This window comes from Capricornis sumatraensis, chromosome 20 (genome assembly GCF_032405125.1).
Source record: "Capricornis sumatraensis isolate serow.1 chromosome 20, serow.2, whole genome shotgun sequence".
Lineage (NCBI taxonomy): Eukaryota > Metazoa > Chordata > Mammalia > Artiodactyla > Bovidae > Capricornis > Capricornis sumatraensis.
Genome location: NC_091088.1, coordinates 60,195,709 through 60,223,506, shown reverse-complemented (window position 1 = coordinate 60,223,506; position 27,798 = coordinate 60,195,709). Strand labels below are relative to the sequence as shown.

The window sequence follows — 27,798 nt, the reverse complement described above, 5'->3', positions numbered from 1 at the left end:
TCATCCCCTTTCCAGGGAGTCTCACGACCGGGAGACTACAACTCCCAGCGTCCTCCTCGCGACGGCGGCTCGGACGTCGCCCGGCCCCGCCCCTCGACTCAGCCCCGCCCCCGCCCGCCGAAGTCTGCGCGCGAAGTCGGTGGCGCGAATTTGGGACTGCGGGGTTGCTCCGGGCGAGACGCTCAGCACAGCGGCGCGCGGGCCTGGCGCGAGGCAAGTGGCACCAGTCTTGCGGGGCTTCAGGGCTGTTGAACAGCGCGCGTGTCGGCAACTCGGGGCTCCAGCTTTCGCCGAGTAGGTCGGCTGCAAAGGAGAGGACATGGGGGCAGGCTGGTGTGGCCGGGAGCGCGCTGCGGAGGGGAGTGCGCGGGCTGCGGGCCGCCGGAGGGGGCGGAACGGCGTCCGTCAGAGGTTCAGGATTAGGTAGAAGGTAGACGAAGACCGAAAACTGCACAGGACAGGATCTGACGAGAGGCCTGGAGGGACGGGACTACCTGAAAGGGGCGTGGTTATATAGGGATGAGGGGGCGGGGAAAGGCTCTAGGTGGGCGGGGTCACCCGGAAGTTGGAAGGGCTGGGGAGGCAGGCCCACCTGGAAGGGGGTGGTCTAGAGGAAAGTTTAATAGTGGGCGGGGCCGGGGAAAGGTTGAAGGAGAAGGGTCAGCTTTAAAGGGAGAGCCCAGGGAGATGGAGGTGGGGCGGGGCAAGTCAGTGGTAAGATCTAGGCCTAAAGCAAAGGCTTTTTGAAAGGTCGAGAACCTTCTGAATGGAGAGAGGTCTGGCCTTGTGTATGCCTGATGAGGGGGCGGAGTCAAGGGAAGAGACGTGTAGGTGTGGGGTCCAGGGGAGGGGAGCTGAAAGGTCTGGGCTTATTGTGGGCTTCTCAGGTGGCGCTAGTGGTAAAGAACCTGCCTGCCAATGAAGGGACTTGAAAGACACAGCTTCGATCCCTGGGTCTGGAAGATCGATCCTCTGTTGGAGGGCATAGCAACCCACTCCAGTATTCTTGCCAGGAAAATCCCTACAGTCCATAGGGTCGCAAAAACTCTGAAACGACTTAGCACACACAGCACTGTGCTTATTGCCCAAGATGGTGGAGGGAGGGCTAGAAGAGCTTGGGGAGGGAAGAGAGAAGGCTCTTGAGCTGGTCTGAGATGTTGGTTAGATATCCAGGTAGAGATATCAGCATAGAAAACTAGCAATATGAGTCCTTGAATTTTTTTTTTTAATATTTATTTACGGACACCAAGATGAGGGTGTGGTATGAAGAAAGAATTTCAATGGAGCAAGGAGTCAGATGTTTCTAATCCTGCTGATGGGCCAAGATGAGGAACAGGAGGTGACTTCTGGAATTAGCAACCCAGAGTTCCTGTCACCTTGATGAGAAGGGCCAGCTGAGGGATGTGGAGAAACTTGAAGGTTCAAGCAGGGATGGGAGGAGAGAGACTGGAGATGATGCCTTGGGACAGTTCTTTCTATGACGTCTCTGAAAAGGGGAGGAGAGATTGAGCCATAGCTGCTGGAACGTGTAGGCTCAAGAGAAGAGATTTTGTTTGATTTTTAAGATGGGACAAATCACAGCCGATTTGTAGATCGATAGGCATGGTCTAGTAGAGAGAGAAAAGCTGATCTAGAGGAGAGAAAGGAGGAACTTACTGGAGCACGGGGTTTGAGGAGGTCAGAGGGCATGAGATCTGGTGCGCAGGTCAAGTGTCTGATCTCAGATGAGAGTACAGCTGGGGGTGGTCGAAGTGCCTACAGCTGGGATTCGGAGCAGTGCGCAGGTGCAGCAGGAGGTAGATAAGGCGGTGGGAAATTGCCTTTCTCGCATTTGCTTGCGTTTTCTTGGCGGCGGCGGCGGGTGGAGTCGGTGTTGGCGACTAAAGAAGCCGCTTTGAAGTACAGCCTGAGAGAGCTGGAGAATTGAACGCTCTGGGGAAATGGAGAGGCTTGGACCGCAACCCGAAGGACTCCTGGCGGCTAGTCCCGCTCTACTCTGCGGTTGCAGGAACAGGGTGGGTGGAAAGTTGGCTTCAATCAACAGCTTTGGGGTTTTGCCCAGTGAGACGGAGGGCAGGAGGCAGGGCCCAGAGAGCGATGAAAGGTGTACTGGAGTCTGCCAGAGTTAAGGAAGGAAGGGAGGACGTGATGGGGAAGGACAGTGACAAGAGGGAGCATTGACTGGTTTGGAGACTTAGGGAAGGACTGGGGAACATTTGAAGCTGGAATAGAAATAATATAGGAATGGAAAAAGAGTTTTATTTGAGCCAAATGGAGGATTCTAGCCCAGGAGAAAGCCTTTCAGTTCTGAGGAACTGCCCCAGTGAAGCCTGGTTTTCAGCAGATTTATATCTTGTTAGAACAAAGAGTGGGCCTCCCTGGTGGCTCCGTGTTAAAGAATCTGCCCACAGTGCAGGAGGCGCTGGTTGATCCCTGAGCTAGGAAGATCCCCTGGGGAAGGAAATGGCAACCCACTCCAGTATTCTTGCCTGGGAAACCCATGGACAGAGGAGCCTGGCGGGCTGCAGTCCGTGGGGTTGCAAAAGAGTCAGACACATCTTAGTGACTAAACAACAGAGTAAAGAACGTATATCAGATGCGACCAGGGACACATTCTTTCAAGGTTTCCAAAAGAAGAAAAAGATGAGCATGTACACACAGAGTCATTATGGCCTGGGCACCTGGGAAAGGAAACTTGTCTTTGAAGAGCTGCTGGTCTGGGCTCATAGGAAGGAAGGCTTTTAGCCCTGTCTTCAGAGTAGACTTTTTTCATTTCTGGTAAATGCATTCTCTTCTTTCGTTGGTTAAAGCAGCTGCCTATTATGTTTGACAGCCCATATGTCAGGCCTGTCAGCGTGAAGTTCAAGCCCGATGATGTAGATTTCAGGGTGATTTCCCCAAACCTCAATTTGTGAAAGTTTCTCCTCTCCTATCAGAGGTGTATGTGTTCCGATCTCCACACAATCAGTGTGTTTTGTGTGTTGATCTCTGCACAAAAATGAGTATCCTAATCAAGTATTTTTGGATGTTCTTTTCAGAAACTGGTGGCCAGAGAGGAGGAGGAGGGGGGAGAGAATTCTGATACCATCATGCAGCGAAGCATCAGGTAAGGGCCCCCACCCCACCCACCAGCAGCTCGCGTTCTCCAAATTCTCTGCTCCTCTCGCTACCTCTGCCCTTATCTTAGAAGAACTCGGGTTAGTCTTTACGTAGAATCTCCAGGAGTTGAGCAGTATGGAGAGTGGGGAGGGGCACTGGAAAACCAGGTGGGGTAGTAACTGAGAATGTTAGTGGCTGCAAGGTTCAGAGACCCTAGCCCCGTGGTTCCCAATCTTGGGCAGTTTCCAGCTCCCCCCAACCCCCTCCAGCAGGGAATGTCAGACATTCTTGGTTGTCACCACTTGGGGGGAGAGGCGGCTTCCCTTAGCATCTGGTGGGTAAAGGTGGGGCAGGCTGTTAACATCCTACAGTGCCCCAGATAGCCCCCCACAACAAAGTATGATCCAGCCTAAAGGGCCGGTAATGCCTGGGTGGAAGGGAGGGCCTATTACTTTACCTTTTCCAGAGCAGATAACGCTTCTGAACATTTCATATTAGCTATTGGCTTCCCTGGTGGCTCAAACAGTAAAGAATCTGCCTGCAATGCAGGAGACCGAGACCCTGGGTTGGGAAGATTCCCTGGAGGGAGAGCAGGGCAACCCACTCCAGTATTCTCGCCTGGAGAATCCCCATGGACAGAGGAGCCTGGTGGGCTGCAGTCCATGGGGTTGCAAAGAGCCAGACACAACTAAGCAATGAACACATTGCTTATGCTTCCCTGGTGGCTCAGACGGTAAAGCGTCTGCCTGCAATGCAGGAGACCCAGGTTCGATCCCTGGGTCAGGAAGATCCCCTGGAGAACGAAATGGCAATCCACTCTAGTACTCTTGCCTGGAAAATTCTATGGGTGGAGGAGCCTGGTGGGCTATAGTCCATGGGGTTGCAAAGAGTCGGACACGACTGAGCGATTTCACTTTCACTTAATGTCTGCCTACTCCTGGAGCGTCAGCCCCTTGAGGGCACGGACTTTGTGTCTGGGCCGCTCCTGTGCCCCTGGGTTCCCAGGACAGGCCCTGCCACATAGTAAGTGCACAGTTAATACTTGTAGGAGGGAAACTGGGATGTGTCCTGGCTCTCACGTGAGAGGAGAGCTGAGGCAGAAAAGCACATAGTGCTGCCTCCTCTGTCTGAGCCTCAGTTTCCTCATCCATATAAGGGGATTGTTCAAAGTCTCCTGTGGTGTGCCAGAAATGGGGACGGGCATCGGAAGCTGAGGGATGTGGCATGTGTTAGAGGGGTTATTGCTACTGTTATTATTCACTTCTTTTCCCCCTCTTCTGCTCCTCCAGGTCATTTTTCCAGCCCAAGAAAGAGGGCAAAGTGAAGAAGCCAGAGAAGGAGACCTCCAACAGCATCAGAGAAACTGAGTCCCCTCCGAAGTACGTTCTGGGGCTGGGAGGTGGTGAATCTGTTCCTTCATCAGTCGGGACTCTGTTGGCTGCAGGTGTTAACAGACTTGGCTCAGGATGTCTCAGGCCTCCATGGGCAAATTTTTGATTCTTGTAACCTGAAAGGCTAAAGGTAGTGTCAGCTTCAGGTATAGCTGGATCCAGAACCTCAGAGTGGTCTTCAGGACTCTGGCCCAGTGTCTTGACTTCATTCTGGAGCAGACTTCCTCCGCAAGTCAGGGACCCTGCCACTGGCTGCATCTGAAGAGAACAGTGTTCTCTCCGCCACCATCCTTGTCATAAGTTCTTGGGAAGACCTTGTCCCTGGACCGTTCAAGGTAGACTCAGCTCACCTTCCCAGTTTGGGGCCTGGGGAGAGTAACGTTACTTCCAGTGCCCAGTTTCCACGTGGGTAACAGGGTTTCATGGTCTGCATCAGGCTTTCAGTGTGGACTTGAGGCGTCAACACCCTAACAACTTACAGAACAGGGCCTGCTTCATAGAAGATGCTCAGTCAGTGATAAAGACCAGGCCATGATTTATCAACGCTTCTGACTTTGAGATCCACCCCTTTTGTTTTTATGTTGCTGGGAAGTGTAGTCCCTCCCTAGGGGGTCAGGGTCTTCCATGACTGACTGAAAGAAAGTCTCCAAAGGAGTGTTGGAGGCCATTGTCTGCCCTCGGTAGGGACTTCGTGTGTTCCTCCAGCGTCACCCAGCACAGGGTGGGCACACAGGAGCCCCCAGAGAAGTGGGACGGGGGGATGGGTGTTTCAGAGTATATGCTGAAGGCTTCCCTGGCGGCTCAGTGGTAAAGAATCTGCCTGCCAATGCAGGAGGCAGTGGGTTCTATCCCTGGTTCCGAGAGATCCCACAGGCTGCAGAGCAGCTGAGCCCATGTGCCATAATCACGGAGCCTGAGCACTGTGAAGGCTGGAAGCCATAACTACTGAGTTTGAGTGCCCTAGGTCCCATGCTCTGCGACAGGAGAAGCCACTACAGTGAGAAGCCCACGCACCACAAGTAGAGAAAAGTAACAAAGACCCAACATAGCCTAAAAAAATACATGCCAAGGAGGCTTCTGGGAATTGTTGCATGCTTGAAAGTCAAGGAAGGGAATGAAACATAATGAAATTGCTGGAGAGTCTGAGGGCAGCGTCCCCACTCTGCCTGCTGGAAAAACCTCCATTTTTTCACCTTCCAGGGTGGCACTGAAGGAGCGGAATCGAGTGGTGTCTGACAGTGACTCTCCAGTGAAGAGGCCGGGGAGGAAGGCAACCAGGGTCCTGGGCAGCGAGGGCGAGGAGGAGGAAGAGGAAGCCCCCACCACCCCCAGAAGCCAGGTGGGGCCCCAGCAGCCTGCCCCCATTTACCAGAAGCGTCATTCCCATTGGCCTTGGAGCTGAGTGCAGCAGCTGCTCAGGAGAATTCTGGAGCTGATGCCCCAGGGGGCAGAGGAGTTCAGCTGTTGGGCCTGGTTTCTGTGCACCTAACCCTGCCTCTGCCCTGGGGATGCCTTGGCAGGCAGCCTCAGGTGGCTCGGGCAGCTTCGGGTAGTCTCCCTCATCACGGGTGGCCGTGAAGGTGCTGTGAGTTGATTTACACAGTGATGGGAGAGAATGCCTGCTGTGGAGGAAGGGCTCAGAACCCATGGAACCGAAGGCTTTCCGTCTTCCCCAAGTCGGCTCACTTGCTCCCCTCATTTAAGTCATTTCTTGCCTGTTGGCTGCTCTGAAGGTAGCATCCGAAGTGCAGCGCTTCTCAGTCTGCCGATGGTGAAGCGACATCCTGTCTCGCCCACTGCTCACCCCCTTCCATCGCCAGTTGCCCTTACACTGCATCGTGTAGACCTGGGGCTTCTGACCTAGCTGCAAGGGAGTCTGGGAAGGGTAGTCCTTAGGCTCCTGACCACACCTGGCTGCAAGGAAGTCTGGGAAGTGTTTGGTTGGGCCATGTTCTGTGCTGTGCTGTGCTTAGTCGCTCAGTCATGTCTGGCTCTTTGTGACCCTGTGGACGGTAGCCCACCAGGCTCCTCTGTCTGTGGGGATTCTCCAGGCAAGAATATTGGAGTGGGTTGCCATGCCCTCCTCCAGGGGATCTTCCCAACCCAGGGACCTACAAGGTCTCCTGCATCGCAGGCAAATTCTTTACCATCTGAGCCACCACTTTTTGGTTGGGCCATATTATGCTTAGCTAAAAATCAAAGATCTTGTCACTTAAGGAAAAAAATTGTTACCGTGGTCCATAATAGGGACAGTCTGGGACCGTGAAATGACACAGGGGAGTGGAGTGATGGCCCAGGTAAGAGGCCAGAACTGGGGCTGAGTCACCTGTTCTCCCGAGTGTTTGGAAACTGATATAGTTGGGTGCTCCCTCCGTCTCCCCCAACTCAGGAGTTGCTCTTTCTCTTCCTTTCCAGGAGCCTGCTTCAGACTCTCCACAGCCCTCACCTCCCAGTCCTGTCACACTGCCTGAGAGCAGCCCTTCCCGCTCCAGCCCCTCCCCAGCGGTTGCGCCCCCATCAGGGATCCCGAAGCGTCGCACGGGTAAGGGCCCCCGGGCCACGCTGTTTCAGCCGCCTGTCTTTGTCCACAGGTGGATCTCTCCACCACTGAGCGCCCCCCCTCCCCGCCAGCTGTGCTCTTAGCATTGTGGTTAAGAGCACGGTTCCACCAGCCCCTGGCTGTGTGACCTTGGGCAAATGACTTCCCTTCTCTGGGCTTTCTCACCGGTAGAGCGTATGAAATCTAAACACATCAAGTGTTTCTGATGAAAATTCACTGTGCAGTTGAGATGTGTTTGTAAGTGCATCAGATTTTGAAGACCTAGCATAGGAAAAAGAATGATACTGACTTTACATATTCAAAACATGTTGGAATAATATTTTGGTTATGTTGGGTCAAGTAAACAAGATTATCCAAACTTAAATGCACCTGGTGCTTTTTCCTTTCCTCAGTATAGCCACTAGAAAGCTTCAGATGACACACATGGCTCACTGTATATTTCCACTGACGGTGCTGCTGTAAGGAATGACATGCAGGCACGGGGGTGGCGCGGATTGAGACAGGGCCCAGAGGAGCTGCAGTCTGGGCTGAGTCTTGGATCAGGGTCTTGGTCGGGGTTGGCTCTGTTGAGAAAGGGTGACAGGGAAGAGTTTCCGCCAAGCAGAGCATATGTGAAGGCCTCGGGGTGGGAACAGCTCAGCAGGTGGGGGAGCCCCACACGCCTCGGCGTCTCTGAGGATAAGGTGTGATGTGGGGGCAGCGAGGGCTTGAGGATAGTGTGTGGCGAGAGGTGAGGCAGAGAGGGGGCGGCTGCTGGCTCCCAAGGTGAAGGGTTAGGGTTAGGGACCTGCCTGCCGTGGCCACACAGCCAGGAAGCAGAAGCCTGAAGGATGTGGCCCACACCCGGGTGGTGGCTGGGGGGCAGGCGGAGAAGGGCAGGGCCCCAGAGCCGTCTCGGGGGCCATCACCACGGGGTCTGAGCCCACTGTGGCGGGTCCAGTGGGCCAGCAAGGAGGCCACCCTGAGCCCTTTGTCTTTCCAGCCCGGAAGCAGCTTCCCAAACGGACATTTCAAGATGTCCTGAAAGAGCAGGGCGAGGACGAGGACCCGGAGACTAAGAAGAAGAAGGAGGAAGGAGGTGAGACCCTGGTCGGGAGGGAGGAAGCGGGGAGAGGCTCATTCTGTGTGTCTGTGGTGGTGGGGGCCTGTCTGGGAGGACAGGGTGTGGGGACCCCACTTGATTTGACACTTCGATCAGGAATCCACGCGTTTCCGTCAGAATCCCACACTGCCCAGGGAATTTTGTCATGAACGCGTTCTGGAATATGTTAGTTTGGCCATCTTAATTCATATATAGTTTCCCATTTTTCTCTCTTTTTATTTCTCGTATGGAAAATATTTTCCTCTAAATGATTTGTTTTTATTGTAAGTTTTGCCAAAAAGCAAAGAAGTGTACAAACTTCCAGGACCCGTAGTGTCTTAATAACTGCCTCATTGCCCCAAGGCCTTTACTGTTCAGTTTGTTGAGTTATGTCCAAACAACTATTTATGTTCTAGCAGCTTGGGCATTTGAGAAAGTAATATACATAGCATTGAAAGGAGAAAAAAATTAATTCTTAAATGTTCAGTTAGTCTCCTGGGCACTGCACAATTGCTCAGACTTTGGAGTCCAGTTGACAACTGCTGCCCTTGTTTCCTGTTCATGTTGATTTTCATTTAATACTTGGTTTTCATTGCACCACCCATGAGTACCCAGCTTTGCAGAAAGCTGATGTCATGAATTACCAAGAATGTGATCTAATAATAACAAGTGAAATGCTGCAAGCTAGTAGGTCACACAGCCTCCAGCCCGTTTCCCTTGAAAATGTAAAATATCTTACCTGGGAAATGGAGCCATAAACATCTGATCTACAGATCATTTGGGGCCTTTATACGATTATGATAATCAGGCTTTGTCTCCGTCATTTGTTTTAATAAGAGGTCTTTATTGGGTTTGTCCTTTCCAGGGAAGGTCTGAATTTGGTGGAGGTCTGATTTCTGGTTGGCAATTTTTAGTCTAACAAATTTTACTGTAAATTATGAAGTTTTAGCCCTTATCTGTGTCCAGGGGTTTTGGGGGTCAGGGCAGGGGATGACTTCTCTCTACTAAGGCAGATTATTCCCAAGTCAGTTGATGCAGTTATTATTACCCTGGAGGTGGTTTTTTTCTTTTTTTTTTTTTAATTTTTCAATCAGCTTAAAAAACTTTATTTTTATCTCTGACAAGTTATCGTTGGCATTTTGAAACCTTTTCAGTTTTATTTCACTGTGAATAATTCAAAAATAATGGTTTATAAGAAAAGTCTGGCCCTCTCCGTTTCTCAGCTACACAAGCAAGCATTGGGGTTGGCTTCCCTCAAGGTCCCTGCGTGGCCCAGGGCTGACCCACCCTCACCCCTCCCGTCACTTCACTCGTGCGGTCAGCACAGCGAAGATAAAACGGGCAGGGTGTCTTGGGAATGCAGAAGCCCTCGGGGAGGGGTCCCCAGTGACACTTCTTGGCATCTGCCTTGTCTGTCTTCAGAAGCAGAGACACCAACAGAAAGCCTCCCAGAGCCTGAAGGGGGCGACAAGGAGGAAGTGGAAGGCGGGGACCAGCCCACGACGCCCCCTGAGCCCCAGACCTCCAGTGAGTGTCCGACCCTCTTTCTTCCTGGGGCCCTCTCTCTGGTTTTGGGGGGGTGGTCCCATGTCTTTAGAGGACAGTTAATGTAAATAAGGCTTAGATAAGACTTCAATAAGATTCTCCAATGTCTTGTCTAAAAGCACATTCTAGGGGAAACTGTAGGTTTTGTTACTATTGTTATTTTTCTTGTTATTTTTCCTCCACACATGTGAGGAAAAAAGAGCCAGTCATCCTCCAACAAGTTATCTTTCAGAAATCATAGGCACTGGGGACTTCCTGGGGGTCCAGTGGCTGGGACTCTGTGCTCCCAATGCAGGGGGCCCAGGTTCCATCCTTGGTCAGAGAACTAGGTCCCACGTGCCTCGTGGCCAAGAAATACATTCGTTTAAAGTTTGCATCACCATCTGACCTCTCTCACTTTCAGCAGAGTCCCCGACAGAAAGCGTTTCAGAGCCCGGGGTGACGGTGAAGCAGGAACCGCAGGAGGATGGCCAGGCTCAACCGCCCCCCAAAGCTCCAAAGACCCTCAGCAGTTTCTTCTGTGAGTGTCTCCCCGTCACCTCTCAGGGCTGCGCAGGGAAGAGGCAGGTGGGTCTTTCTCCAAGGAGCTGGGCCTTCCCGTGGGTGAGAAAGCCTAACTCACCCCTCCTGCTGTGTTCCCGCCCCCAAGCATGGGGCAATGCTACCTGGAGAGAACTTGGGAGGTGGGGGCTGTGGGAAGGAGAAAGGGTCCACTGTTTCCCTGCTTCATTCCTCAGCCCCCCGGAAGCCAGCTGTCAAAAAAGAAGCGAAAGAAGGACCTGGTGCTCTAAGAAAGGACGAGACCAAGGGGTGAGTCAGGATCCATGAAGAGAACAGCAGATGAAACAAAGTAAGCCAGTGAGCCCCAGGTTTCCCTGATCTGATTGTAGGTGGGCCTCCAAAACGGAGACCGGTAATCGCCAAATAGCCTTTCAGCATTAGAGTTTTGTGATTCAGGTTTAATTAGTCTAATAAAAAATCTGGGATTCTTAATGACAAGTTTGTACCCCAGTCGCAACCTTATTAGTGAGATTAAGTGGCCCCATTTCAGCACGTGACTGCAATGTAGGAAAGGTCAGCTCCTTTTCTTGAGCCTCCTCTGTGTCAAGTCACGTCCTAAAGGTTTCTTTTATGCCTTTTTACTTCATCTCTGCAGTAGGCCTGTGCAGGAAGCTGGTGTTTTAGCCATTTCCCAGGCATTGAAACCAATTAGCCCAGAGCAGCTAGGCCATCTTCCCTGGGATACACAGGGAGGGTGGGGGTAAGGCCAGGCCTGGAAGCCGAGTTGCCCTAGCTCCTACGCCGGGCCTCTTCTCTGCACCCCTGCCCTGCTCCCTGGGCACACGCCCATGCTTATATTACTTGTCCATCTTGGTGTCTGACATGAAGTTCTGTGTCCTGATTTTTACTTCTTGGGATCCTGCGATCGTTTTTCTTAGACTCTTCTCAACCTGATCACTGATGGCCGTCTCCAGGCGACAGACAAACTGTCAGGACCTCCAATTTCCTCGCCTTTAATATGAGGACTTGTTAATGGTAGAAAGCACACCCTTTTATCCACTGTAAACGGTGTGCCCGCACCAGACACTGTGCCCTCCATATCCTGATGCATTGAAGCCTCACAGCAACCCTGTGCGTCGACTCTGTTGGGACGCCCGTTTCACAGGTGGGAAAAGTGAGGCATGGAGGCAGGACAGTGCTCTGGAGTGCTTGGAAGTCCCAGCTCCGCCTTTGTCAGCTGGATGACCTTGGCCAAGCGACTTAGCCTTTCTGGGCCAGTTTCCCCCTGAGGGTTGCAGACTAGCGTCTGGCCATGCCCACACTCGGCAAGTAGTAGCTGCTATTATTATAAATTTTGATTGCCTTGATTAGTCCACAGATGAGGAGTGTGCCAGAGTTGGGATTTGAGCCAGGCAGTGTGACGGCCCTCAGCTCTGCCGTTTCTCCTTTTAATATAATAGGAAGAACCAGGTGGCGACCCCTTATCAAATACTGAGCCCATACAACTCACTGCGCGTGCTCCATCCGCCTCAGCCATCCTCAGCCCTGTCTGCACAGGAAAGCTGAAGAGCTGTAAACAGTCGGCAGTCTTCTCCCTCACCCCAAATTTGGCAGAGACATAGGTCTGAGGCTGGGGAGTCAGTGTTGTAAAAATGCTCCCCACAAAGCACGCCAAGGAGTGGGAACTCTCCCCCTAATTTCTTCCTTAACCTCAGGGCGTGTCAGGGCAGGGACTCCGGGTAGCTCCATCATACGGTTAGTTCAGAGGGAAATTGCTTCCTCACCAGGACACAGCTGGTCACTGATGGAGCAGCGATTTTAACCCAAAGGAGTGTGACTGCAGAGTCTGCGCTGCCGAGGCTCTAACGGGGTGGGTGTGAGGCATTTCCCGAGGCACGGTGATGTAGAGGCCTAGAACATAGTCTGAGAACTGTACTGCTTACTAGCTGTGTGGCCTCAGGTGAGCTACTTAACCACTGCCCAGTTTCCTTATGTGACTCGGGGGGCAGGTGAGTCTGTGCCTGCAGGACTGACTTGCTAGCAGATGGAGTGCCCTTCGCACGGTGCCTGGCTCTTTGGGGCACCCAGGGACTGCACCTTCCTCCTGCTGTTCCAGCCACAGTGAGGGCGGGTCTGACCCAGAGGGGTCCTTGCCTCTTGGAGTGGACTCTGATCAACATGGGTGTCCCAGGTGGCTCAGTGGTAAAGAATTCGTCTGCCAGTACAGGAGACGTGGGTTCAATCCCTGGGTCGGGAAGATCCCCTGGAGGAGGAAACGGCAACCCACTCCAGTATTCATGCCTGGGAAACCCCATGGACAGAGGAGCCTGGCGGGCTAGATGTAGTCCAAGAGGTCGCAAAGAGTCAGACACAACTGGGCGGCTGAACTGAACAATATTCGGATCACATGGCTCCACTTCAGCCACACTGACCCCTTTCCTGTCCCTCCAGCAGGCCAGGCGTGTCCCTGCCTCAGGGCCTTTGCACTGGCAGCTCCCCTCTGGGACGCTCTTCTCCCTGCTCCGCACTCTGCTAACCCCTGGCATCATTCTGCCCGGATGTCTCCTCTGGCCTTCCCCAACTGTCCTCTGAAGTAGCATCTGCCTTTCTGATTTCTCCCTCTACCTGGTTTTTGTCTTAAAAATGTTTTAATACTGAAAAATGATTTATTCTCTTCTGCTTTTTGGTCTTGTTTGTCCCCCCCCCCCGCTGACTTTCACACTGGAACATGAGTTCCAGGTTAGCAAACTCGCTTTCGTTCATTTCCATGCCCTTGTGCCTGGCATAGTACCTGGCACTTAGGACATGCTCAGTAAATGCCAGCCAGCGGAATGGCTTCTCCTCGACCCAGGCATCTACCCTGCAGCCTCCCCTTTCCCTCCACAGACACCTGGACCCACCGAGCTACAATCCTGCCAAGAACAACTACCACCCCATCGAGGATGCCTGCTGGAAGGCGGGCCAGAGGTGAGGCGTGGCCCTCCCCAGAACCCCTCCTCTGGTCCCTGGCACGGTGGGGGGCCCTGTCTCCGGAGGCTTCAGTGAGAGATTTGCCAATCCTCCCCACCCCCACAACCCTCAGTGTTTTGGGGAGACCACTGGGCTCTCTGAAGGGGATGGAGAGAGAACCCCAGGCAGGGGTCCGGATTGCCTGCGAGCACCTGGGGATCAGCAGGTCTTTGACTGGGAGGTGTGTGGGGGCAGGGAGCTGGGGCAGAGGCAGTGTGGGTGTACGCACAGCTCCTGTTTTTCCTTCCCCCCCCAGGGTCCCTTATCTGGCTGTGGCCCGGGCGTTCGAGAAGATCGAGGAGGTCTCTGCTCGGTAATTAACCAGGCCGCCTGGCCGGGGCCAGCGGGGGCTCTCGCGGTTCTGTCCCACTGGCCCTGGCTGTGCCTCCAGCTGTTTAATCCTCTTAACCCCCGCCTGGCTCAGCTGCACCCTCACGCACGAGATCACAGACCACAGGCCTGGCCACAGGAGCGGCCACAGGCCTCTGAAGGCCCACGCCATCGTTTCTGCCTGGTTTGTTGGTCAGAGCAAGACAGGAGGGTGACCCCGTGATCCCTGGCGTGGGGAGAGAGGCTCCACCGCCTGGCGGCAGGAACTGGATACTAAGCTCAAGTAACCAAGAGTACCTGCCGCCTGGCTGATACTCCCGATCCTCAGTGTTAGAGAAAGCCCACGTCTTGTTTGTGGCGAGAGCCCTGACTCGGCCTGATACTCGCTAGCTCTGTGACCTTGGCAAGTTACATAGTCTTTCGTGCCTCAGTTTCTTCACCTGTAAAATGACATAACATCTAGGTCAGGGCAGCTATGAAAATTCAGGGAGTCAGAACGTTTTGAAGCCTTAATACCAAGGCCTGGCACCCGGAAAGCAGTCCACACGCATCAGCTGGTTCCCTGTAGATGGTCGTCCCCTTCTTCATCAGGTGGAGTTCCTGTCCCACCGGCAGCCTGTGGCGGTGCCTGTGGCTCGGGTCACACACCGGGCGCTGGTTGTGAGCCCCCTCCTCGTCTCTTTCCTGCGTTTCTTTTATCACCACACTCCCCTACCTCATCTTGACTGAAATGTCAGGTGGTCTCACCCCTGTCCCCTCCTCCAGGCTCCGGATGGTGGAGACGCTGAGCAACCTGCTGCGCTCCGTGGTGGCCCTGTCACCTGCTGACCTCCTACCCGTCCTCTACCTCAGCCTCAACCGCCTGGGGCCGCCCCAGCAGGGCCTGGAGCTCGGCATCGGAGAGGGCATCCTCCTCAAGGCAGTGGCCCAGGCCACGGGTGAGGCGGGGGTGGTGGTGGATGCCCGGCTGGGTGGTCGGGGGTCTTCCAGGGAGCACGTGGGGAGCCCAGGAGACGACAGGGAGGGACTGGGAAGGTGGAGGGTGGGGAAGGGGGCCACTGATGGGCTGAGAGCGGGGGGAGTCAGGACCAGGTCTGCACCCAGACCAGGTGGGGGAGAGGGATGCCGCAGGCGCAGAGCAAGGCTGAGGGTCGGGGCTCGGGGAGTCGCAGAGGCCCTTAAGGGCTTTGGCCAACAGCCACGAGGGGAGCTGGGGACAGAATGGGGTTGTGTCCGGGAAGGGCTGGCTGAGTGGGCGGGACCTGCCCACCTGCCCAGGGCCTGGGGTGCTCCGTGGGGGCGCTGGGGAGCCGTGGAAAGGTCCCAGGCAGGCAAGGGGCAGGGTCAGTCCTGGACCCGCGTGGAGGACGGACAGGAAACCAGGAAGCCAGGGAGGAAGTCGGCCGAGATCCAGGGCTTTAAATCCCACCTCCGTACTGATGATGCCGCCCCAGACAACCCCTCTGGTGTAGACGGGCTCATCATCCCGGCTTCTGGAGAGGGGAGCCCGGCGGCCACACCCCTCCTGGCGCTCAGCCGCTGCCCCCTCTACCCCACAAGGTCGGCAGCTGGAGTCCGTCCGGGCCGAGGTGGCCGAGAAGGGTGATGTGGGACTGGTGGCCGAGAGCAGCCGCAGCACCCAGAGGCTCGTGCTGCCCCCACCTGCGCTCACCGCCGCCGGCGTCTTCGCCAAGTTCCGGGACATCGCGCAGCTGGCGGGCAGCGCTGTGAGTGGGCGGGCGGCTGGCCCTCCCCAGGCCCTCTCCTCCTGGGGACCTGGAAGGCTCTGGTTCGACTGCTCAGGGCGGGGTCACCTCGGTCCTGCTTTTGGGATCAGAACTTCTCTCCTCCTGCTGCTCTCAAGACTGCGGGACTCTTCTCCTGAGATCCTAGCCCCAATGTAATAGGGGCCATGGGGCTCCGTGCACACCTGCTGAGCAGAGCCAGGGTGGGAGGCCAGAAGGAGGACAGGCTTCTCACTGTTCTCTGTGCTCTGGGCCGTGGGACTGGGGAGCAGGGCTGGGAGGCGGGCAGGTCTCCAAGGGCGGCAGCTCCCCAGGCAGTGAGGATGGCCCCCCTCCCTTCACCCCCGGCACCGACCGCCCTGCCCCCTTCTCTCCAGTCCACCACCAAGAAGATGGATGTCATCAAAGGCCTCTTTGTGGCCTGCCGTCACTCAGAGGCGCGTTTCATTGCCAGGTGAGGGTGTGGGCCTGTGAGGTGGGGAGGGGCCTGGCAGGCGCATCACTGCTGGTGCCCTGGCCGTCCTCGGATGGGAGCACTGCGAACTGGAGCTCCTCTTCTCAGCAGTGCTGCCTGGAGAAGCCTGGGCTCATGGGTGAAGCATGCCGCGGTGGATTAGTGATGTCTGCCCTGGCCTGTGCCTCGCGCTTTCTCCCATGAGCTCGTCCCTGCAGCCCTGGGAGGCTGTGAGCCTCACCCCCATTTAGAGAAGGGGAGATGGAGACACAGGGAGGTGCAGCCTCATGCCCGAGGTCGCTGTCTCAAGCAGGGCCTGTGCGGGCACAGGTTCTTGGCCATCACACCCTGGCTCCCTTGGGCAGGTTGTTCCAGGCCCGGCCGTGCCCCAGCCCCACCCCTGCCATCACTGCCATCACTGCTATCACTGCTTCGTCAGAGGGCAGCTGAGGAGAGACGGAGGCCTTGCCAGACCCCTAGTTCTGCCTGTAGGCACTGCCTGCGGTCGTGATGGTTTGTGGCTGGCCTCTGTCAAGTGGGGCTGTGTGATCACAGGTCCCTTTCAGCTCTGGAGGCTGCTCTGGTTTAGAGGAGAGGGTCGCGGTGGGGAGACTGGAGGAGGAAGGAGCAAGGGGCTGACGAGGCGCACTCATCCCCGTTACCCACTGTCTCCCCAGAGCCCTGAGTGGACGGCTGCGCCTCGGGCTGGCTGAGCAGTCGGTGCTGGCGGCCCTTGCCCAGGCCGTGAGCCTCACGCCCCCTGGTCAAGGTGAGCCCTGGGGGCCGGCCCCACGCTGCCACTCGAGTTAACCCGGCCACCCTTCCCCTGACCCCCACCCCCACCTGGTTCCCTCTGCCCGTCCAGGCCCCTCTCCCTGCGGAACGTCTCACCAGCACCCTGTGTGAACCCGGGGCTGGCTGAGGCGGGTCGGGCCCTTCCCAAAGCCCCTTCCTCTTGGGTTCATCCTAGAATGCCCCCCCGCCGTGGTGGACGCTGGGAAGGGCAAGACAGCAGAAGCCAGAAAGATGTGGCTGGAGGAGCAAGGCATGATCCTGAAGCAGACCTTCTGGTGAGACCTGGGCGACAGAGCCCTGGGTGGGGATCCAGACGAGACGGGCGCTGGGCACGGGGAGGTGACAAAGATCAGAGAGGCGGCTGACAGCGAGGGGTCAGGGACACAGGGACGGGGAGAGGCGGAGACCCTGACAGCCAAGGGGAGAGGCAGGCAGAGGCTTCTGAGTTCCAGGCAGGACTGCATGTGGAAAGGCCATGAGAAACCCAGAAGGGGCCTGATGACGGCCACACCGTGAGGGTCGTACGGTCATGGAGAGGACTCTGCCCCTGCCTGGAGACCTGCAGACTGTCGCTCTCGGGCCGGCCCCAGACCATTGTTAAACAGGAATATTGGGAGGGGGAGGCCAGCCTGGAAGAAACATGAAGGACCACAACAGTCGGGGCGACGAGGGGAGTCGAGGGAGGCAGGAGCTGACTCTGGGAAGGGGTGACAGGCAGGCAGTGGCGGATCTCAGCCAGCGAGCAGGGTTCTAGAAGGACACCCCCGCCCGCCTTGTTCTTGCTCCCTGCCCCAGTGAGGTACCTGACCTGGACCGGATCGTCCCCGTGCTGCTGGAACACGGCCTGGAGCGGCTCCCGGAGCACTGCAGGCTGAGCCCAGGTACTCGCCTCCGTGAGATCTGCCCCCGCCCGCTGCCACTCATCCACAGCCTCGCCCCGGGCTGGCTGCCACCAGGCTCCCATCCACTCCATCCCCGGGGTGGCCAGCACAGGGCCCCCTGCTCAGAGAGCACCCCCCTCTCCCGTGAGCCAACCCTGTCTCCTGAGCCGTGCCTCGTCTCCGTGGAGTTCCCGCTTCCGTGTTAGAGCTGCTGTCCCCGAGATACCCCAGAGGCAGTGCGGCAGGCAGGCGGCATCTCGTTCTTCTGTCTGTGGAAGGGCCTAGAGGGAGGCGGGCGGCAGGGGAGGGGCCGCGCTGCACCCCGGGGCTCACCCCGAGTTCCTTCTCTTGTCACTTTGTCTTTCCAAGGCTGTCGCTCCAGTTTCTAGACCGCTCGCATTTCTGTTTTAGTTTTCGAGAAGGGGGCGGCCAGGCTCTGTGATGACAGACCCAGGTGTTGCACGCATCGCTTCTGAGGGCGATTAGCAGTCTCCACCCTGCCTCCGTGAATTCACTGCCCACCCCCAGTAAATTCTATCTGAATTCACTCTGTCTTCCCCTCCCAGGGGTTCCCCTGAAACCAATGTTGGCCCACCCCACCCGGGGTGTCAGCGAGGTCCTGAAGCGCTTTGAGGAGGCAGCTTTCACCTGTGAATACAAATACGACGGGCAGAGGGCACAGGTAAGGGGGTGGACGCGCCGTCGAGCTGGGGCGTGCGGTCCCTCAGACCTGAGCATGGGGCCGGCTGGCCTCGCCATGACTGCTCATCTGGTCTCGCACAGCCCTGGGGGCTTTAGTTCCCACCTCCAGTGGTGCGGTCACAGCCACCTGACTGGCTCCTCTGAACACAGATCTTACTGGGTAACATCGTCAAGTCCTGACCCAGGGCAGTAGGAGCTCAGAAAGCGTGGGCTGCATGCGTGCCCTGCTGGTGGGCGTGTTGATGTAGCCGGTGCGGTTACCTGGACGTGTGTCCCAGCTCCCAGGGCTGGAGACGGCCTTGGTCTGGGCTGTGAGGATACTTGTGGCTCTTCTGTCCTGGGGGGAGTGGGGCCACGCCCTGGGGACAGGTAAGCGAGCTCGGTGGGCGCCTCCCTGTGGTGCCTTGAGGCAGCTACACACAGTAGAATGGATAGACTCGGCATAGATGGACCTTCGAAATACAGTGCTGAGCAGAAAATCACTATGACTTGATAGTGATAGTGACTTAAAAACATATATATTTAAAGTCATGTTATACACACATACACTACTGTTTCTTGGGGTAATACGCATGTTAGGTGGCATATATATGGCTCTGCTCAAGGACTGTGACCCAGACGTATTAAAATGAATACGTTTAAATCGTAAAAACCAGAATGTTATTTATAGCATCACAACATCCAGACAAATTGGCACGCACACACACACAGCAAAGCACCTGTGCTAGCCAGGGGAGGAGAGGGTGGACTGGAGATGAAGACAAGGCGGCAGGGGCTCCACAGACAGGCCTGGGACACGCCCTCTGAACCCAGGAGAGGACTCGCTCAGGTCTCTGCCCCAGTTCCTCCTGCAGAGCTTCTGGAACCTTCTGCTCATGGAAGTGGGGTCAAGAAGAGAAAGTCCAGGCTCCCGGGGGTGGGCCCGGCTCTGAGTCCCTCTCCCCTCCCCCATGGTGGCAGATTCACGTTCTGGAAGGTGGGGAGGTGAAGATCTTCAGCAGGAATCAGGAGGACAATACTGGAAGGTACCCTGACATCATCAGCCGCATCCCCAAGGTGAGTGCCTGCCGCCAGCTCCACCTGGGGGGTCAGGGAGGGGTGCTGGTAGGGGAGTGGGGAACGGAGGGCCAGCCAGGCCGGCCCGGTGCAGCGGGAGTGAGTGCAAGGAGATTGGGGTGTGTTGGGTTATAGATAATAGAACGCCTGCAGATTTTTTTTTCCCCTTTAAATCTGAAGGCGGGTGGCTGTGGGTTGGCTCAGCTGAGGACCGAGGTCTCTCCAAACCCAGCTGGGTCTGCTGTCCTTGGCTCGTTGCCTTTCATCCCTGTGCCTGGCCCCTTGGTCTCCAGGTAGCTGCCACACTTCCAGACACAAGATGGGTGGGAAAGGGATTCCAGCTGCTGTCTGCACCCATGAGGAAAGTTAGTGCTTTTCCAGGCACCTCCTGTCACCCTCGGCTGACCCCAGCTTGGGGTTCCCCTGTGCAGCACCGGGTCACAGGCTCTCTGGTGCAGCGGAGGCCAGGAAAGGCAGAATCACACTCTGTTGGGGAGAGGGTTTGGGATGAAGGTGGAGGAGAAAGAAGCCTGCACGCTGGCCCACAGTTTGTAAATAGGGCTGGATCTCTAGGGCCCTGGAGCCAGGCTGTCTCTGCTCCCAAGGGCCGTGTGGACCTACTTTAGGAGCTCTCAGTCCAAGAGGACTTTGTTGTTATTCGGTTGCTAAGTCGTGTCTGACTCTTTGTGACCCCATAGACTGTAGCCTGCCAGGCCCTTGCGTCCGTGGGATTTCCCAGACGAAAAGACTGGAGTGGGTTGGCATTTCCTTTGCCAGGAGATCTTCTGAGTCGGGGCTCAAACCCAAGTCCAGGCAGATTCTTTACCACTGAGCCACCAGGGAAGCCCGCAGAGAGGACTAGTCTTCTGTAATTAATGGGGGCGTCTGCTCTTTCCTAGAGCAGCGAGGACAGAGGGACAGTGCGACGCAGGCATTCATTGAGCTCCTGTGATGTGCCAAGTGCTGTTTGTTTTTAAAACCAACTTAAGGCGTAGTTTCCATAAAAGGTTCTGACCTTAGAGTTTGAAGATTTTTGACAAGGTCACCCAGCCACGTAATCGACATATAAAACATTTCTGTGTGTTTATCACTGCAGAGTGTTTGCTCATGCCCCGTGCCAGGCAGGCCCCTCTCCCCACCCCCACCGTCCACCTCCTGCGGCAACAACCACTGATGTAAGTTCATCTTGCCTGTGCTAGAGCTTCACGTAGGCGGTCACAGTACAGGGTCGGTGGGATCTGGCTTATTTCACCCGTTCAGTCAAGTATTTACTGGGCATCTGCTCTGTGCTGAGCCCTGTGCTGAAGGCTGCGACTTTAACCCAGACGGCAGAGCAGGCAGGGCTTCATCAGAGCCCTGCTGTTACCTCTGGGTGTACGCAGAGATTGGGCTCTGAAGAAAAGGTCCAGCATCCTGTGAGCCTTAAGCAGAGTAAGACCTAGCCTTGGTGTCAGGAAGACAGGGCCATCACCGAGCACAGCCCGGGCATACAGTGTGGATGGCCCCGGGAGCCATACAGATTCTCAAGTCCAGAGCGTGTGCAAAGGCCCTGTGGTCGGAGGGGCACAGTCCATTCAAGAACCAGAAAGGCTTGTGTGTGGGGGTGCAGAGAGTGAGTCTGAGGGGCTAGGTGAGGTGAAGGGGTGCGGGGGCTGGCCAAGGAGAGGTTCCAAGGGTTTGGGGAGCCGTGTGTTTTCAGCAGGGATGAGCACTAAGCAGATGTGGGGTTTGCTGAGAGCAGCCTGGCTGCGGTGAGGAGAGTGTATTGGGCAGAGTCAGTGCAGGAGCAGGGAGACTGGTAGGATGCTGCAGCTTAGGCTTGGACTGGGCTCGGCGAGGTGGTGGCAAGTGGACGGCTTAGAGACTTCCGAGAGAAAATGGACAAGTTCATGGCTGAATTGAATGTAAAATGAGCAGAAGAGGAAGATGACAAAGGCTCCTGGGTTTCCAGCTTGTGGGACCACATAGTAAGTCCTCAGAAAACTTAGTTTTTCCCCTCTCAGTGGGGACCAGAAGGCGTCTGTGTTCACGCGTGTCTCTAAGGCTGGCATCCGTTTGTCACTGGATCTTCTCCATGTAGACGGGAAATAAACTGGTTTCTCTCCATCTGTCTTTTGGCCTCATCTACCACCTCTCATGATGCTCTGGGTTTTCCCCTTTCACCTTTCAGATTAAACTCCCATCAGTCACATCCTTCATCCTAGACACAGAAGCTGTGGCTTGGGACCGGGAAAAGAAGCAGATCCAGCCATTCCAAGTGCTCACCACCCGCAAACGCAAGGTAGCCTCTGCCCCACTCCAGCACCTGCCATCATCTTCCACCCAATCCTGCCCTGTCCCAGAGAGACAGAGTTGTCAGTTGGAATGTAGTTCACTCAGCCTTTTACAATATGGCTGCCACAGCCCCGGCCATCACGTTCTCATCCCAGCATGCCAAATAGGAAGGAGGGAAGGGGTCTTTTCTTATTATGAAAGATCTGTTCCAGGAGCCCCCTCATCCTGCACCCCAGAAAACGTCTTTACTCTCATTGGCCAGAATTGTCATGTCACCCTCACTAGCTGCGAGGGAGGCCAGGCAAGCAGAGGGGAATGAGATGGCTGCTACCGTAATTCAGTGCCAGCGGCCGGCATCACTGCTGCGCTTATAGGCGTGCAGCCTTTTGGCTGGGGAGAAGGGGAGAGTGGCAGGTGACTTGGGTATCTGCCTTGGGCGTGATGGGAGGGCCCCCACCCAGCCCCATCTCACCTTTTCCCGCCCCCACTCCGGGTCTCCATCCCTCCTGACCCAGGAGGTGGACGCGGCAGAGATCCAGGTGCAGGTGTGTCTGTATGCCTTCGACCTCATCTACCTCAACGGAGAGGTGAGTTCCAGCATTGTGTCCTGGGTAGTCGGGGGATGAAGTGGGTGTGTAAACCTGGGAACCAGTGGGCTGAGCTGGGAGGCCACGCTCAGGCAGTGGGTCTCAAAGTATGGCCCCTGAGGCGTCCCCTTTCCGACTCCCCATCTGTATGCCTGTCCTGCAATGAGAACAACCCACTGCGGCCTGAGGGCGGGAGCAGACGTGAGAATCCAGCCTCTATTAAGCCAGACACTAGAGAATTGCCTAAGATGAAAACTGACGCCCCTCTTCATACTCATCTCCATCAGCCACAGGGTGACCTGTGACCCACCCGCTTCCCGCTTTGCCTGACGTCGGGCTTTTCCTCTTTATTTCCACGGTGACGTCTGTCTCTCATCCCGCCCCGCAGTCCCTGGTACGTGAGCCCCTCTCCCGACGCCGGCAGCTGCTCCGGGAGAACTTCGTAGAGACGGAGGGCGAGTTCGTCTTTGCCACCTCCCTGGACACCAAGGACACGGAGCAGATCGCTGAGTTCCTGGAGCAGTCGGTGAAAGGTGAGGGCGTCCCACAAGGTCTGTGCCCCCCTCCAAACTGTCCCTCCCCGCTCCGTGATCTGCACCCACCCCGGCCCCACCCTAGACAACGGGACCAGAGTCCCACCCATAGCTGTTGCGAGGCTGTGAGCCGGGGCTTCACGTGCCTCTCCTGTGTTCCCTAGACTCCTGCGAGGGGCTGATGGTGAAGACCCTGGACGTGGACGCCACCTACGAGATCGCCAAGAGGTCACACAACTGGCTCAAGGTGCCGCCCACCCTCTCACCCCGCCTGCTCTCTGAGCTCAGGGACCAGAAGTCTGTCTCTGCTGGGTGGTCCACTCCCCATCCCCAGCTCACCCCATTTGAGCTCTGGGGCCCTTTGCTCCTTCCCTCCCGCCTCCCACGGCAGCCGCCTCGGCCTTGCTGCCTGCACTGCTCCCCGTGAACAAATTCACCGAGGACTGGTGGAGAACCGCCTGTCTGGGCGCCCCAGGTGGCAAGATGAGGGAGCCTGGGGAGCTCTCTGTTCTTGCCCTCCACCAGGAGGTCAGCCAGGACGCAAATGGGGAGTAACGAGCAGGGTAAAGCCAGGGGCAGGGCCACAGCAAGTGCAGAGGCCCTGGGGTAGGAACAGGCTCCTGCCTGGCACACAGTTGGCACTTAATTTAGTTTCTGGAATGAGTGGATAGATGTTCTCCCTGTGAATGAGTGGAATGTCCCTCCGTACTAAAGGAAGGGGGATCTGGGGTGACCCCCCAAAGTCTCCCCACCTGACCCGTCCCCTCCATCCCACCTTCTCCTCCCATCAGAGTGGCCCCTTTCTCATCAGCCCTTTCAGCTGAGAAACCTGTCCGTTGTCCGCTCTCCTCCCAGCGTCTGTCCTGGGTCTTCTCACCCAGCGCCCCCCAACACCAGCAGGGGGGTTCACACCTGAGCTCCCCACCCTTATCTCCGGCCTTCTCTCCCCTTAGCTGAAGAAGGACTACCTCGAGGGTGTGGGCGACACCCTGGACCTCGTAGTGATTGGTGCCTACCTGGGCAAGGGGAAACGGGCCGGCCGGTACGGAGGCTTCTTGCTGGCCTCATACGATGAGGAGAGCGAGGAGTTCCAGGCCATCTGCAAGGTACTGGGTGGACCCCGGAGGCGGGGGCCAGGGAGGGGCAGACCCAGCTCATCCTGGGCCCACAGGAGCTGGGGGGAAGCAGAGCTACTGACCCCTGTCCTCCTCGCAGCTCGGAACTGGCTTCAGTGACGAGGAGCTGGAAGAGCACCACCAGAGGCTCCAGGTGAGCCCTCCCCACCCGCTCGGGGCTCTCGCCGTGCGGGAGGCTTGGCCGGGGGAGCCCAGCACGTCCAAGTTCAAGTCCCAGCCCCGCCAGCTCTGGGCCTGAGACGCCTCAGGGAGCCCTGTCTGCCGCGCTCGGGGCCAGGCTTAGGGCAGGGCATGTTGCTGGCTCCCCGAGTTCGCCCTCAGGATGCCAGCGGAGCCTCTGGTCGCTGGGGTGGCTGCTGGCCCGGCGCTGGGCGTCTGGGGTGCGCTCCGGTTTCCTGCGTGTTTGTGTCTCTGGTCTGTGTGTCCCCGTCTGGGTTCTGTCTCTCTTGGTCTCTGACTCCCGTCTCTGGGTCTCTGCTCCTCTCTCTCTGCCTTTAATTTCTTGTCTTGGCTCCCAGAGTCTCTATTTCTTCCTTCTCCTGTTTCTTTCATCACCCCTCGCCCCTGCCAGCATTTTACTTTGAGGGGTGTCTGTGTCTCCCCTTCCCCACCTTCCTCCCTCTTTCCTCGCTGCCCTCCCTCCCCCAGCCCTCGGCCTTGACTTAGATCCAAGACCCTCTCCCTCCTCCTCGCACGACTGCAGGCCTTAGTGCTGCCCACCCCGCGCTCCTATGTCCGGGCTGACGGCGCGGTGGCCCCCGACCACTGGCTGGACCCCAGCGACGTGTGGGAGGTGAAGTGCGCGGACCTCTCCCTGTCCCCCATCTACCCTGCGGCCCGGGGCCTGGTGAGTAACTGGGGGGCCCTGAGGAGACCTCCGAAAGAATCCCAGCTGAGTGGCTGGAGAGCAGCAGGGAGGGGATTCTGGGGCCCATGTCTGTGCTTCCGGGGCGATGCTTCGGAAGACCGGAGTGGCGTTTTATTGGGGTTTCAGACAATGAGATCAAAGTCTCCTTTAAAAAAAAAAAAAGGAAAAATTTCCCAGGAGTAGAAAACAATGAAATTGATTTCTTTGACTGTCAAATTTTTAAATTTTGTCTTTAACTGTCGTTCTTACTGAAGTATAGTTGGTTTGCAGAGTTAGTTAGTTTCAGACGTGCAGCAACGTGATTCAGTTAATTGTGCTTAGTCACCAGTCATAGCCGACTTTGCGGCGTGCCAGGCTCCTGTCCATGGGATGGGACCGGTGTCTCCTGCACTGCAGGTGGATTCTTTACCTGCTGAGCCGTCAGGGAACCCCACATTTGTATCTTTTGTTTTTTTTGAAAATCACTTTCTTAAATGAAAATCACTTTCTTACAGTCTCACACTCAGCTCTTAAGTAATTTTTGAAAGCAGTTCCTTTCAGTAAAAACTTAGGATACTTCCTGCTGACCATTTACGAGAAAAAGAAACTCCTGCGTTTCTTTAGCAACTGTAGTTCATTTTCACGTTCCAAGTTTTAAGGCTCCTTGCCTAATTTCTCTCACTAGTGGTTCCATTCTCCACATCTGCCAAAGGGTCCGTGTCCCGGGGGACCCTCACCCCCTGCCACCGACCGGCACTAGGGCAGCTCTTAGCATCCTCCTTCCAAAGAACAGGAGATATAATCTTTTAAAATTGAAGTCTAGTTAACTGAAGAACAGGAAACCTTAAAAATATACTCCCTTTGGGATTTCTTCTGATCCTTCAAAATCTGGCATGCGCATTTCTGCTTAGCAGCAGACTTCTACGAAAAGGCAATTTATCTTGTTTCCTTCTTGAAATTTCTCACTCCTGCTCCACCTGGGGCAGTCAGGGTTCCCTGGTAACAAGCAATGGGAGCAGTATTTATCACACACTTAGGTGAAGCAGGCACGGCACTTGTTCACACTCATCCTCAAAAACACTGACCTTCCCGTTTCACAGATGGGAAAATAGAGGCCCAGGGCACATAATGGGCCCAGGTTCACTCGGCTTCTGAGTCGGGAGCTGGGCTTTGAACCCCGGAGTCTGGTTTTAGAGTCCACCTCTGGCTCTGTGCCCTCTGCCTTTCAGCCCTCTTAACAATGGCAACAGAAGCCCCAGCAGCCCCCTGTTCTTACAACAGTCGGTACAGCCGATTTACCTGATGTGATTTTTACAATGACCCATCACTCAGTCCCATTGTATGGATCAGGAGACTGAGGCCAGAGGCACAGGAGCAGGGAGGAGACCTTGGGTGGGGAATGCTGCCTGCTCTCCTTACCGCTCCCCCGCGCCTTCCCCAGGTGGACAGCGAGAAGGGGATCTCCCTCCGCTTCCCCCGGTTTATTCGTGTCCGTGAGGACAAGAAGCCGGAGCAGGCCACTACTAGTGCCCAGGTAAGGCCTGTGATGGAGGGATGGGTGTTGGCCCAGGGGTGGGCTCACCTCACCAGGCCAGCCTCTCAGAGCATGGGCTCTGGCCCGATTTGGCTGGGAAGAAAATGAGGCTGCCCTGGGGCTTCTGACTTGCCCACCACCCACCCTCTCACCTCAGGTGGCCGGTCTGTACAAGAAGCAGAGTCAGATTCAGAACCAGCAGGGTGCTGAGCTGGACTCCGAGCAGGAAGAGTTCTACTAGAGTGTCTGCTCGCCCTGGAGGCTGGGGGCACCGGGGTCCGGGGTGTGGCTGCTAGTGCTCAGCACGGCTGGTGTTGCCCTGTGCACGTGGGCTTTGAAAGTCAGGTGTGTGTGAGGGGATGGTTTCAGTGGGGGTCTGGGGTTCAGTCATTTTTTCAATAAATAATTATTGAACACCTGCTCTGTGTCCTTGCTGGGCCCTGGGGGTGTGGCCTTCACAGGTCACATTCTGGTAGTGTGTAACAGTGTGGCTCCCCTGGCGGCTTAACAGTAGAGAATCCACCTGCCAGTGCAGGAGAACTTGGGTTTGATCCCTGAATCAGGAAGGTCACCTGGAGAAGAAAATGGCAACCCACTCCAATAGTCTTGCCTGGAGAATCCCATGGACAGAGGAGCCTGGCGGGCTACAGTCAATAGGGTTGCAAAGTGTCGGACACGACTCAGCAACTGAACCCACATGCACGTGCAGCTGTGGGTATGATGGCTGGAGCTGGGGCTGCCACCTTGTGACCATGAGGAACAAGCCAGGAGAGTCAGAGTCGCCCTGACAACTCTTAACCAGTGAACCAAGGGCGGCAGCTGCCTCACTGGACTTCTTGTCATGGGGATGGGGTGGGGTGGAAGAAAAAAATAACTAAATTCCATGTGATCACACCACTGTACAAATGGGGTTTGTTTCTCATCGTTGAGAGTTCCACCTTAAAGCACTGGCAAATTCATGTGCCTCCATATTTATCATGTTCAAGTAAAATCCCAAGTGTTAAATATTGTATGTCTGGGGATCCCAGTGGCCATCTCTGCGTGGAGTCCTGAGCTTCCCTTAGGCATGGAACCGGGTCTTCCTGAGGAAGCTGGGACCAAGGACACTCCCCCCACACACCCCTGCAGGGCCCCCGTGAACACACTCCTCAGGCGCCCATGACTGTCCATGTCCCTCTGCCAGGTCTGGGCAGGGATCTTCTCACTCACTAGTGACCCTCATGACACCCCTGCTAGGGAGATGCTTTCATTATCCCCATTAAGCAGATGATAACACTGAGGCACAGGATGAGTTATTTCCCCAGGTCTACCATTGAGGGAATGGAGGGCCAGGGTTTGGCCTGGGCAGTCTGCACTTAGCCCCCAACTGTAGTGCCTGGTGAGGAACCTTACCTCACAGGCAGAGAAGGGACCTGGTAAGGTCTAGGGGTGAAAGGATCACGTTGGAGTACACGGACCCTGAAGAGATGACCCTGGAGCTGAGGGGAGTGGTGGAGACCATGTTCTGGTGACATCCAATTCCTCCTAAAAATCGCTGGAACCCATCAGAAGATGCTTAGTGCTGGGCTCTGGGGAGAGTCGGCGGGAGGGCAGTCAGGGAGGTTTGAAGGAACAAAAGCTCATCATAATCTCATATAAGTTGGAATGCATCATTTTGACTTGCTACATTACTGATGACCTTCATTTTATTTAAGAAGGTATCTACGGGGTTTCTCCATTATAAAGTGACCCTTTTGAA

The 27,798-nt window shown here is 55.9% G+C and overlaps 1 protein-coding gene and 1 non-coding gene across 4 annotated transcripts; both read left to right on the top strand.

Annotated features, from left to right (window-relative positions):
- Nucleotides 1–137: 137 nt before the first annotated feature.
- On the top strand, nucleotides 138–26,391 carry LIG1 (DNA ligase 1). 3 transcript variants are annotated; one of them, XM_068991767.1, is made up of 28 exons: nucleotides 138–213; nucleotides 3,039–3,106; nucleotides 4,389–4,478; nucleotides 5,691–5,829; nucleotides 6,906–7,032; nucleotides 8,033–8,128; nucleotides 9,554–9,658; nucleotides 10,080–10,196; nucleotides 10,414–10,486; nucleotides 13,064–13,144; nucleotides 13,443–13,499; nucleotides 14,282–14,454; nucleotides 15,077–15,243; nucleotides 15,639–15,715; nucleotides 16,393–16,484; nucleotides 16,686–16,785; nucleotides 17,306–17,391; nucleotides 17,958–18,073; nucleotides 19,054–19,149; nucleotides 21,320–21,430; nucleotides 21,939–22,010; nucleotides 22,399–22,543; nucleotides 22,708–22,790; nucleotides 23,497–23,649; nucleotides 23,759–23,812; nucleotides 24,383–24,526; nucleotides 25,968–26,060; nucleotides 26,218–26,391. In XM_068991767.1, exons 2-28 carry the CDS (start codon nucleotides 3,090–3,092, stop codon nucleotides 26,299–26,301), a joined length of 2,748 nt encoding a protein of 915 aa, XP_068847868.1. In that variant the 5' UTR covers nucleotides 138–213; nucleotides 3,039–3,089; the 3' UTR covers nucleotides 26,302–26,391. The 3 variants fall into 3 exon arrangements, with proteins under 3 accessions (XP_068847868.1, XP_068847867.1, XP_068847865.1); XM_068991766.1 differs by lacking the exon at nucleotides 138–213 and adding an exon at nucleotides 1,895–2,015 and having other exon boundaries at nucleotides 10,083–10,196; XM_068991764.1 differs by lacking the exon at nucleotides 138–213 and adding an exon at nucleotides 1,895–2,015.
- Nucleotides 3,815–3,887, top strand: TRNAC-GCA (transfer RNA cysteine (anticodon GCA)). Its single transcript has one exon. It is a non-coding gene; the product is annotated as a tRNA-Cys (tRNA).
- Nucleotides 26,392–27,798: the final 1,407 nt, after the last annotated feature.